This window comes from Rhea pennata, chromosome 14, assembly GCF_028389875.1.
Source record: "Rhea pennata isolate bPtePen1 chromosome 14, bPtePen1.pri, whole genome shotgun sequence".
In the NCBI taxonomy this organism is placed as follows: domain Eukaryota; kingdom Metazoa; phylum Chordata; class Aves; order Rheiformes; family Rheidae; genus Rhea; species Rhea pennata.
The window spans coordinates 2,628,091-2,639,009 of record NC_084676.1 but is presented as its reverse complement, the minus strand read 5'-3'; the positions used below and the strand labels follow the sequence as shown (position 1 = coordinate 2,639,009).

At 51.2% G+C, this 10,919-nt stretch overlaps 1 protein-coding gene across 1 annotated transcript; it reads left to right on the top strand.

The window, feature by feature from the left end:
• Positions 1 to 4,112: 4,112 nt before the first annotated feature.
• Positions 4,113 to 4,535, top strand: SMIM33 (small integral membrane protein 33). Its single transcript, XM_062587755.1, has one exon. It carries the CDS (start codon positions 4,113 to 4,115, stop codon positions 4,533 to 4,535), a length of 423 nt encoding a protein of 140 aa, XP_062443739.1.
• The last annotated feature ends 6,384 nt before the right edge of the window (positions 4,536 to 10,919 follow it).

The following is a 10,919-nucleotide window of genomic DNA, read 5'->3' as shown; positions in this document are numbered from 1 at the left end:
AGAGTTTCAGGTACAAATCTGCAGGAACCCCAATGCCAGTGGCTTTAGGGCTGACACCACTGCTTGTTAATGTGGCCGAGTCTGAGCTTCCAGCTGAGACATTGTGAGGGTACCTCGAATTCCAAGATATTTCCACATTATTTGCTGCTCTGTCTAGCACTCTGAAGCAGGAGGCCACTGCATGGTGGCAAGATGGTCCCAACTGGGGCTGACTGGTTAGACTGCCCAGCTCTCCTGCCCCATGCCTGTCTCACGGGGGTAGCTGTTGACAAGGACTTCTTCCACCCTTGGGCTCTTTGATGACTGCCTGGACCCTCTCCACACTCAATGTAGTATCTCTTTGGTCAAGGAACAGGGCCTTTAGTTTCCTAACAAGGTGCCCTGTTTCAGGAGAAATGAGTTGATTTCCCTTCAGCAGCATTGAGGTGGGAGAGGAGGTTGTATCACAGAGGGGCAAGTGTTCGAGGAGAATCTGGGATTTGTACCTGCCTGCTCTGGGCTGTCCCATGCTCCACAGTCGCAGGCTTACAGGTCCAGGGCTCTGCTCTGCACTGAGGTGACAGCTGTGAGTAACACAGCCCTCTGATGCGGCATTGCCATCTCTCTCCCTCCAGATCACCCCTCTCACCTGCTTCAGCAAACTAGTATGATCCACAGCCTGTTTGCCAGTTGTATATGGCACATTAGAGATGTGGAGGACATCACAGAGCAAGGGACACCATCACACTGTGCTGTGGTTGATGTGCACCTCCAGGAGATCACAAGAACCCCATTGGAAAGCACATGGCCAAGCCCAGCCTCATGCCACAGCCTCTTCCCTGACTTCTGGACTCCAGAGGCTACGTCCAGCCCTCTTCTGCAGCCCACTGGGCAGGGGGAGCCCAGGAAAGCAGGCAGAGCCCAGACCAGGGGCAGTGGAGCTGCTCCTTTCACATTATTGTTACTGCATGGATCACATCAAGGGGATGGTCTTGTGCCGCTTGCAAGGTCCTTGCTATCCATGGCTAGGAGAAGGCTGCAGGAACAGAGGGAGAGATCTCTAATGCACTGTACAGCTTGTTGTATTTCAGCGGGTCTGTTCAAGGACCTCGCAAACCTAAGCAAACCATCTGGCCAAATGGAGCCAGCTTCTCACAGCAGCTTTTGCTTTTACAAACCTTCTTTTAACATCACCTCCCCCCCCCTTTTTTTTTGTCTTTTGCACAGATGTGATGCCCAGAGATTATGCTGTAGATTAAGGTTTTAATGAATCCTGAAATGAGTGCAGATTCCCAGTCGCAGCAGCCCTATCGTGCAGCCAAATCTCTTCCGTCAGCTTGTTTGGCAAAAGGGAGAAAGAGACATTTCTAGTTCTGTCCTCCCTATGTACGTGAAAGAGGGATCACAAATATTTACCTAAGCTTGTCTGCTGAGGGGCAGCCACAAGGTAAGAACAGTTCTGTTCTGGGAAGGGGAGCTGGGAAGAGATGGGAGAAGCTGGGGTGGTTTCATAAATAGCTTTCCAGAGATAGAGAAAGCTGCAGATGATCCATCTTTACTGTAGCTGTGACGTGCTCAGGGTCGCACTGGTTTGCAGAGGCTGCCTTGTTCTGAAAGGGAATTGTATTAATCCAAACTTTTCATCTCTCTATCCCTGGTCCCGATCCTGCTCCAACTGTGCACCCTTCCACAGGCCCTGTGGAACCATGACTGATGTGTGATCGGTGTGGGGGGTTCAGGCCAGCCAGACATGGGCAGCAGCAGCTGCAGGGTGGATGGGAGGGAAGACGGCAGCGTGCCTGTGCTTTCAGAGCTGGGTTACACCAAATGTGTCAGTGGCTGCTTGAGAGAGACACTTTGCCTTCTGCTGTGGTGGGAACTGCTGTCGTGCTGGATCTCTCTGTCCTCAAGGCATCACCAAGAGTTCAAAATAGCTGCAATGTGGAGTGACACTGCTGCTGGTGGCAGCAGGGCTCCCAAACGACCCCCTCGCAAGAGCCAGAGCCACTCGTCCTCCTTTGATATGTAGTTCTCTAACTCCTACATAGTAAGAGCGTGTGTTTGAAGCGTACGCTCACCCTCACAGCATGTGCCCTTCTGGTACCATGTGGGCACTACTGGAAATTATTATTAGCAGCCAGGTACTTAGCTGTCTCCTAAACAGCCTGCTGTGGCCATGGGCCGAAGGGCCTGAGCAGCAGGATCCCTGGCAGAAAAAGAGATCAGCCTACAGCTCTTGTGGCTGCAGCGTTTCACCGGGCAAGGGTACTTGCAGCTCACAGCATTGCACGTATGCGGGTTACTGGACTTCGCAAGGAGCTCACACACACAGCGATATTTTTACACTGATTTTTTTAAGCTCAATACATTTTAAAGACAAGTCAATAAAAGAAGGGGAAGGAGGTGGAAAGGTTTCTTCTGGGTAGGAAAGCTGGTGGCTTGTGTGTGTGTGCGCGCGCGTGTGCGCGCTAAGGGGCAGCTAGGTGTTTTCTCCCCGAACAAAGGGCCCTTGTGCTGCAGCAGGCGTGAGTGCGGAGCGTTTCCTCTGCGTGCAAGCGTGTGTGTGCGCGACAGCGAGGAGGGGGAGGCGCGGATGATGTGGCACTCTGCTAGGTAAGGGAGCACCTCTGCGGAGCATGTGTGGGATGAGCAGCAGGCGTTTCCTCTTTCTCTGCCCCGGGGGAATCCCTGGGGGTGTGGGTCTAAGGCATGACGTGGCAGTTTCCGAGGTGAGTCAAATTGCGCTACAGCCTCTCCGGCCCCCAAATAACCTTCCAGGAGTCTTTTCTACTGGGTCTGCCCTGAGCTTTCCAACGTCTCCCTTGGAAATAATGATACCCATGGAGTTGGGATACTGAGGTACTGCCTGTGCCCCTCTGGGCCAGAGGAAGGCTCTTTCTCTTTTCTTTCCCTCTTTTCCTCCTGCTGCCCCTCTGCCTCCCAGCCGTCCTCCCACTCGTGGCTCACGCTGGATTTTTGCTGCTGTGTCCAGCACTGGCCTGAAACATAAAAACCTCCTGGTGTATTTTAGCAGGGTTGGACTTTCCAGGAAGTTGCCTGTGAGATTTGGTGTTGGATTAGCACTGCAGTACTGAGAGGAGGAAGGGAAAGTTGAGGTCTCCCCTTCAGGAACTCTTAGTTCATGTAATGCGGTAGTGGAGGAGCATGGTGTGGTGGAAGGAAACCCCGTGACTCCGAAGGTGTCCAGGACAAGGGAACACAGGGAACAGCCTTCCCAGCTGTGCTCTGGTTGCCACCTGGTTTGACTCAGTGCATCTGGGGCATCATCCCTACAACCCCAGATATAATCCTTAAATTCTGCCAGTGGCTCAGCCCTGCTCCAGCCATGCTAGTGGAGACAGGTTGGCATAGGTGGCTTCTGCACTACTTCGCTCTCCTCTTCTATTTTTAACTCTGTGTGGAGTAAATCAGACTAAAGCGGGATTATCATGATGGGGTCCTTATTGGATGCTCCTGCAGATTGCTGTGCCTGGATTCAGTGCAAACAGGCTGCTCTGCTACCAGCTGCTGATGCTGAGGAGTATGAATTCAACCCAAATTAAACCAGGCTCCATCAGTGTTTGCAGCTGTCATGTGTTTGTCCTGCTCTGTCTGGAGAGCCTCACGGGGTGACTGTGTACAGGACAATCTTGTTTGCCCAGGACCTGCAGGCATGTGCTTTTACCTGCTGAAAGCACTTGCTCAGCCTCCCCTCTAGCCCCAAAGCCATCGTACCAGGCACTTAAGATTGGTCTGGTTTAACCTGTGTGAGCACCTGTGCTGCCCATGCTGGGGGTCTTTAGAGTGCCTTCCCTGCTGCAGGGAGATTCCTACCCTTGTGCAGGGCGCTCGGGAGGGATGAAGTGCTCGTTGTGCCCATTCCCAGCCCAGAGATCTGCAAGTCATTGAGGAGGGTTTGCCTGATGCCCAGCGACCTTTTCCCTAGCTCACACATAGAAGAAACTGCATCCAGTGTCTCTCCCTGAGTCTCTGCAACTGGGGAGATGCCAGTGGTGAGAGGCAGGAGCTCTGTAATCAAGGACAGAAGATGAGGGCACACGTGAGACAGCCTCTGCTTGCTGATAACTCATTTCCAACTGATGTTTCTCTGTCACAGGTTAGCCTACTGAGCCATGAACATCTCTGCCCCCAGCAGCCAGCTGAGACAGCCCGAGCCCCAGGACTCAGGTGGATTCACTCCCATCTCTGTTGTTAAGAGTGTGACAAAGAAGTCCGATGCCCTGCCCATGATCTCTGTAATCGTTGTCATCTTTGTCCTCTTGGCTGTCTTCATTATCATTGTGGTGCACTACGGCCCTCATCTCCGCACCATCCAAATCACCCTTTACCATGAGCCCATGCCGCAGGACTTGGACGGTGGTGTGCACCTCACGGACTGGAAGAAGCTGGGCTCTCAGAGAAAGCAGTCAGCTCAGTACTGCCAGCGAGAGCTGGACAACAAGGACATGGCTGGGGTAAGCTACCAGTGCTCATGTAAGCATCACCTTCCCTGCAGGAATGCTGAGCCTAACGTCATAGAGATCACGTACTTGTGACCAGACCATAGGCCGTCCAGTCCAGGTGGGACTCAAGGGACCATAGGCCTGATGGAAAAATGGTGACTGGAAAGTTGGCTTGGATGGAGACTCACCAGTACCTGCACACGGAGGTTTTAGCATCCCAGAATTTGTCTCTCTCTCCAGGTAGACTTACTGAAGAAGTTGTGAATGTCGGCAGAATGACCCATCCTCTGTAGATTAAAGGTACCTTCAGAATAAAGAGGCTTGGGTGCTGCTGAAGTGTGTGTCTGTGACCGAATCGAAAGGGTCTGCTGTGTGGGGGATTGCTGCAACCCTGGAGGGAGACTGGGGCAAATGTTCAGCATTTACCCAGGCAAACTGAGCCTCCTCCTCTCCTCTCTCCACCACCAGAGCAGAGCCTGAACCCAGGGGGCAGCTGGCTAGATCCTCTGTCAACTCCTGGAAAATGGGGAAACAGGCATGGAGCAGCAAGCAGACCGGCATGGCTGATGGCAGAGCTGGATGTGCATCCTCTGCCAGGTGGCCACCTCGAGGCATGTCTCTGGCAAGCCACAGACGTCTGGCCATGGGGCTGCCATCCTCTGCACAGTGCGCAGCTCCGACCAGGCAGCGGCACTAAGGAGCAATTGGAACCCCAGCCTAGGCTTTGTGGCCAGGTTACTCTCTGTAAACTTCTTTAGGGTTTCTTCTGTATTTTTCTAGCCCTGTTCACCTCTGGGCCATCCCAGAAGGTGCCTGGGGATGCTCGGGAGCTGTCTCCAGCCCTTGCTGCCTGTGGCTGGAGAGTGCTGAGCATAGGATCAGCCGCTTGGCAGGAGCTGAAGGTTGCATTGTCTGGAATCACTTTCCACATTACGGATGTTTCCACACACACTGTCCTTGTTATTCTGTTTATATACCACAGAAAAGCTTCCTGGGGTCTCCAGCCCTTTTTTCCTCCATGTTACAGTCCCTTACACTGTTCTCCCTCCGGACAAGCCCTGGCCAGCCGAGATGGTGGGGCACAACCCAGACACTGGCAAACAGCTTAAAGAAATGAGGCAGAACTTGAAACTCTTGGTGTTTCAGCAGTGCAGCCAGTGGTAGAGGACAGTGTCCGACCCTATCCCAAAATACAGCGTTTATGGGTGACAGCGTGGAGCTCGCTGTTGGAGCAGGGCCGCAGCTGGACTTGGAGCCAAGACGCAGCGCATCGCTCCCTCTGCCCGTCGTCCAGCAAAGCCGGCCTGATGCCGCGGCTTCGAGCTTTCCTGCAGCTGCCCTTGCCTCGAGGCTGGTGGCGCTGGTTCGAGGCAGGCGTTGCGCTCTGACGTACGCGGAGGCCTCACCAGAAATAACAAATCTGCAGCTCGCCGAGCCTTTCCTGCCTGTGGGAAAACAGGAAAGGAGCACTGACTCTAGGATAAAGTGCAGACCATCCCGCAACGCGGGGCCGGTCCTCTGCTGAGCAGAGGCATGAACTGAGGGGGAAGAGCTGGATGAGAAACCTGTGTTGTCCCCATCCTTGTCCGCTGTTCCTAGGGGCTCGTGGACTCTTAGCACCGAAGGAGCAGGGTGCAGCCCAGGCGAGAAGGGAGCAGCGACGGGAGCAGGGTAGCCAGCGAAGTCATGGTGGACGTTCATGAGTTGCCCTGGGGCAAAAGCTTGTCAAGGAAGCACACAGGCAGCAGGTTGTAGAGCTGAAACGTCCTTATCTCAGCAAGGCTTCTTGTGACAACAGCCCCGTGGCGACAGTGTTTGCTGGGAGTCCCTCTGCCACCGGAGGTGCTGGGGAATCTCTTTGGACAAGAAATGGATCTGAATTTCTCCAGGCTATTTGAAAGATGGAAATCAAAATCCATCTTCAGTGCATGGGCCCTGAGGAAAGTCCTGCAGGGAAGCAGTGTCTCTGGGATAGGCCCCAAGGGTTTATACTGCAGAATAGCCTGGAAAATCAAAATACAGTTCTTGCCTCTCCTTTTCCATGTGAGAACCAAAATGGGGAACGTAGGAGGAAAGGCGAGGTGCAGGCACCATTTGCTGGGTCCCTTCCAACGCTGCTTGTGATGAAAAATACCATGTTAGGTGGAAATTCTTCCCTTTAGCAGGGGAGAACATGGAACTTTTTTGAAAAACAAAGAGCTTAATTTCAGTGAAAAGGCAGAATACTGTTTTTAATTCCTTCTGGATGGCACTAGCCCCTGCCCCAGCCCCCATCCAGCCTGAGCTGCGTCCTGAGCACAGTTCCCTGCAAACTCTGTGCTTTTCCATGAAACAAAATGGGTTCTTTTGCAAATGAAACAGGTTCTTTTACAAATCCCTCCTGTTGTCCAAAGGTATTTTTGACACTGCTGATTATCCAGCTTCCTTCCTTCGTCTGACTTGTTTCCAGCTTGTTTGCTCAATTACTGTAAAGCTAGGTAGCAGTTGGCCTTGCAGGAAAGTTTTGGTCTTGCAATAAATATAATTTATATTACTTTTTCTTTCTTACTTTCTATTTTCATTTTTCTCTATCCCCCCCCTCCCAGGGTTATGGTGCACTCCCAGCTTTCCCACTCTTATGTTGGGGGGGTGAAGTGTACCACTGTTATTGAAAATCACTGAATTCTCATCTCTGTTTCTACACTAACACATGCTTTTGAAAAATGCTAACATTAATTTTTAATTCTTAAGTTTTGATGTTATATGTCTGTAATTTGCAAACAACATCTGAAGAGGTAATAACTTGACAGGGACCCTCTCTTTAAATGATGGCTTTAGGTTGTGATAACCCCACCAGTCACCTTCACCCTTTCATAGGTGAGAAGTCAAAGAGTTAGAGCTGAAGAAAAAAATGTAAGATGATTACAAGATTTGGATTAAAATTATGGGAATGGAGAAATAGTGCCCTGCCTGCCTATGCTGTGTTTGGAGGCACGTGTGCTTGGCCAAGGAGGTGGTGTCACCTAGCCTGGGTAAATCAGCTAAGCCAGTAGTCAGCTCGCATGATCTTACTGTTTCAAGAAAGTAACAGCTTTGTTAAAGACTCAGTGCTGAATCTTTAATCAAAGAAACCAGAAGCTTTCATTTTAGCTTTCTCTAAAGGACAACAGCAATAGGGAAACATCATGTTTGCAAAGAAAAGATTAGACACATGTAAATATTAATAAGAAGGAAGATAAAACAGGTAATTATTACTAAAACTCATCGATTTTCAGCCGCTCAGGACTTTCAGAGGTCTAATTTATGTTACAGTGTGCTCTGGCCTAGATATATCAATTATATAGTTCAGGAGCTGGGGAAACGCCACTTTTTCAAAACACATTTTTCAAAATGTTTTGCCGTTCTGCAGATATTTCGTATTGTCAAAGTAAAAGCAGACAAAAGTGTTGGGGAGGTGCAGCGCTACTGAGGTTCTCTCTGCTCTCTCTGGTCCCTGCAGGACAGCAGAGGAGCTCTCGGTGGTCCCCTCTTTGGGGGACCTCCTTCCACCAGCCTCACTGTTCCCAGCGCCGTCTCACCACCCCAGCAGGCCGGGCAGTCACAACCCGTCACCGTCATATGGACGTCACTGGCAAGTTATTCGCTCTTTGGGTGTTTGCAGATTGCAGATGTAGAATGTGAAAATAAGCCGGGTGTTGCCATTTTACAAGTAGGGTGGCCTGAACGTGTGCGTCCCAGCTCAGCTAGGATGGGGAGGAAGTGAGTAATAGCGACCTATTCTGGAAAGATCTAGTATTGGCCCCTATTTCTTTTGTGAACACATATTTACATATAGCTATTAGAAATACAGGAAAAAAATAATTTCAATAAGACTCATAATAACAAACTAACCTATATAAATATATAAACAAATGGCAATCTTTTGCCAACTTGCTTCTTCAGAAGGGCACCAAATGGTAATTTTCACTCAGCTTCTCATTGCTTTCTCCTATACCATAAAACGGCATTTAAGCAGATTTTTCTCTTTTATATTTGGCCAGCTTTACTGTTACCTGCTTTAAAGGTTTGCTCTTTGCACCTCAAGACTTTAAAAAGTGCATTAAGATTCTTGGGTGGCAGAGGCTCTACAGACAAATTATCACAACATTATTACTCCTATTCAAACACAGAGCTCATTCCAATTTAGTCCACTTTTCTTTTCTACCCCTAACAATAATCTTTTTATGAATGCAGAGCTGCAGTAACTCTGCTCCTCGTGCTGCATATGATGGGAAGCTCTGGGAGCCAAGCAAACAGGAGCAGCTGGCAGAGCCCTTGCATTAATGTTGTAGGTGGTGGTTTTTCTTGGAGGTGGATTTCTGCTTTAGGTAGTCTTTAAACACTACCACATCTCCAGTCTCCTGGTAGGTGTGTCCAGATTAGGGATTGCCCACACCTGTTTCCTTCTCCTGCCTCCAGGTGAGGAGGCACTTGCCTGCTGCGGGAGGACAACCTATATAGCTCCCTGGCAGGAACAGAGGTCCCAGCAGCAGCAAGTGGGGACTTCATAGTTTGTGTTGTAGAGGGGGCTGGGAAGCCTGGTCAGAACTTAAGATGGTGCAACCATAGTGGAGATGTGCTGTGAGGAAGGCATGAGTGCTGGCTGGCTGGAGCATCTCCTGCAGGTGTATTAGAGGCTGAGCCCCAGAGGGAGGGTGCTGCTGCTGCCTGGTCTGTGGCTTCTGGCTTGCCCTGTGCCTCTCCCTGGGGTGATGGTGGCCCCCGTGGGGTAGCAGAAGGCAAGGCTGAGACATGGGGTCATCAGGAGCTGTGGAGTAGGCTGCTAGTGATCGGGAGGATGAACAGGAGGGGGCTGGGAAGAAGGGACAGTGGCTGGGCTCCACAAGCTGCCTATGGGCCTCCAGGCTGAGAGAAGCTGGAAGCTGGTGACTTCTGGCTGTGGGCAGGGCTCTCACTGTGCCTGCAGTTACAGATCCATGTAACCTAAAGAAATAAGCCCTGTGAAAGGAAGCGTTGGAGCCAGCCAAGCCTGAGAGTCCACGTTGGGGGGGGAAATGAGGGCAAGATAACATTGGCAAGAGATGTTCCTGCAAGGGATGGTGGCCCTGTGTGCTCACCTGCCCTGGGAGGTTGGTAGCGTGTGCAGGGTTTGCTCTGGGGTGTTGCAGAGCACTTGCTGAGGCTTGTCAGGTTTTCTGTGCGGTGCAGAAGGGCTGCAGGAGGTGATGAGCGGCAGTGATGGTGCACAGACACCGAGCGGGTCGGCAGTGCCTACAGCAGTCGGCTGAACGTGAATCAGCAGTGTGCTCTGGTGGCCAAGGAGGCCAACTGCACACCGGGTGTGCAGGAGGGCAGCCGGCAGCTCAGGGAAGCGATTTCTCCCTCCCATTCAGCATCAGTGAGACTGTGTCTGGAGTAAACTTGCTCAGTTTTGGGCTCCCCGTTACGAGGAAGACATCGGTAGACTGGAGCGAGTCCAAAGGGTGCAGCTGAAGAGGTCAGGCGCTGGAGCCCAGGACATGCAGGCAGAGGTGGGGAGGTCAGGGTTTGGCCAGCCTGATGGGTCCCTCCTACCTCAACAGAGTCTGCAGAAGCGATTGAGCCAGGCTCTTCTTGGAGGCACCTGGAGAAGGATAACAAACAACAGGCGCAAAATGCAGCAAGGGATTTTCCAGTTAAATAATAAGCAGGGAGGAAAAAAATCATTCTTGAGGGGAGTGAAGTGCTGGGGAAGGCTGCCAGGAGAGGTGACAAAGTCTCCAATGTCAGAGATAGTCAACACTTGGAAGGACAAAATCTCAAGCAACCCCATCTAAAAAGGACCTGATTGGAGTGGGAGACTGGACCAGGTAGCATGTGAAGGTCCCTTTCAATCAGTATCATTTATTTATTATTACTGTTTTATTTAATGACCACAGAGAAAGGCAGTGGTCTACCATGAGAGGGCCCCCGACAGAAGGACCAAGCCACCTTCAGCAGCTTTTTGTGCTTGTCCACCTGTGGTTTGGGGCAGGTCAATGGATCCTCTCCTTCCTCCTGAAGCAGCCATCCGCATGTGCTCTCGCAGGAGCCTCCCTGGTCTCCATGGCCAGCTGAGGGCAGGTCCTAGGCCTTCTTGCACCCCTGCATAGGGCTCTACATCTCCCCGTGCGAATGACAAAATTCGTGGACAGAGATGGATTTCAGAAACAGATTTCTCGCTGAGAAGGGAGTGCTACTTCTAGCAAAGCACAACGCAGCTGGGCTGCCTCCGCAGCTCTTCCAAAGGCAGGTCAGATATTGTGCCTGTTAGAGCAGCCAGGAAACAGCTGTGCTTCCATCAGCTTCTTTGTTAGTCTGGCACCGTGCTTCTCAGTTCTAATGCGAACTGAACATAAGCGGAACCTGATGCAATTTCAGTATATTGACAGATCTTGAAATTAGGACAGACTGGAGAAGAAGCAAGAGTGGCGATGCAAGGAAACTAGCTAGCAAGAGGCAGTCATGCTTTTTGTTGCC

What these genes read in the sequence shown, in the direction of transcription:
- SMIM33 (XM_062587755.1), top strand. Translation starts at nt 4,113, where the DNA reads ATGAACATCTCTGCCCCCAGCAGCCAGCTGAGACAGCCCGAGCCCCAG.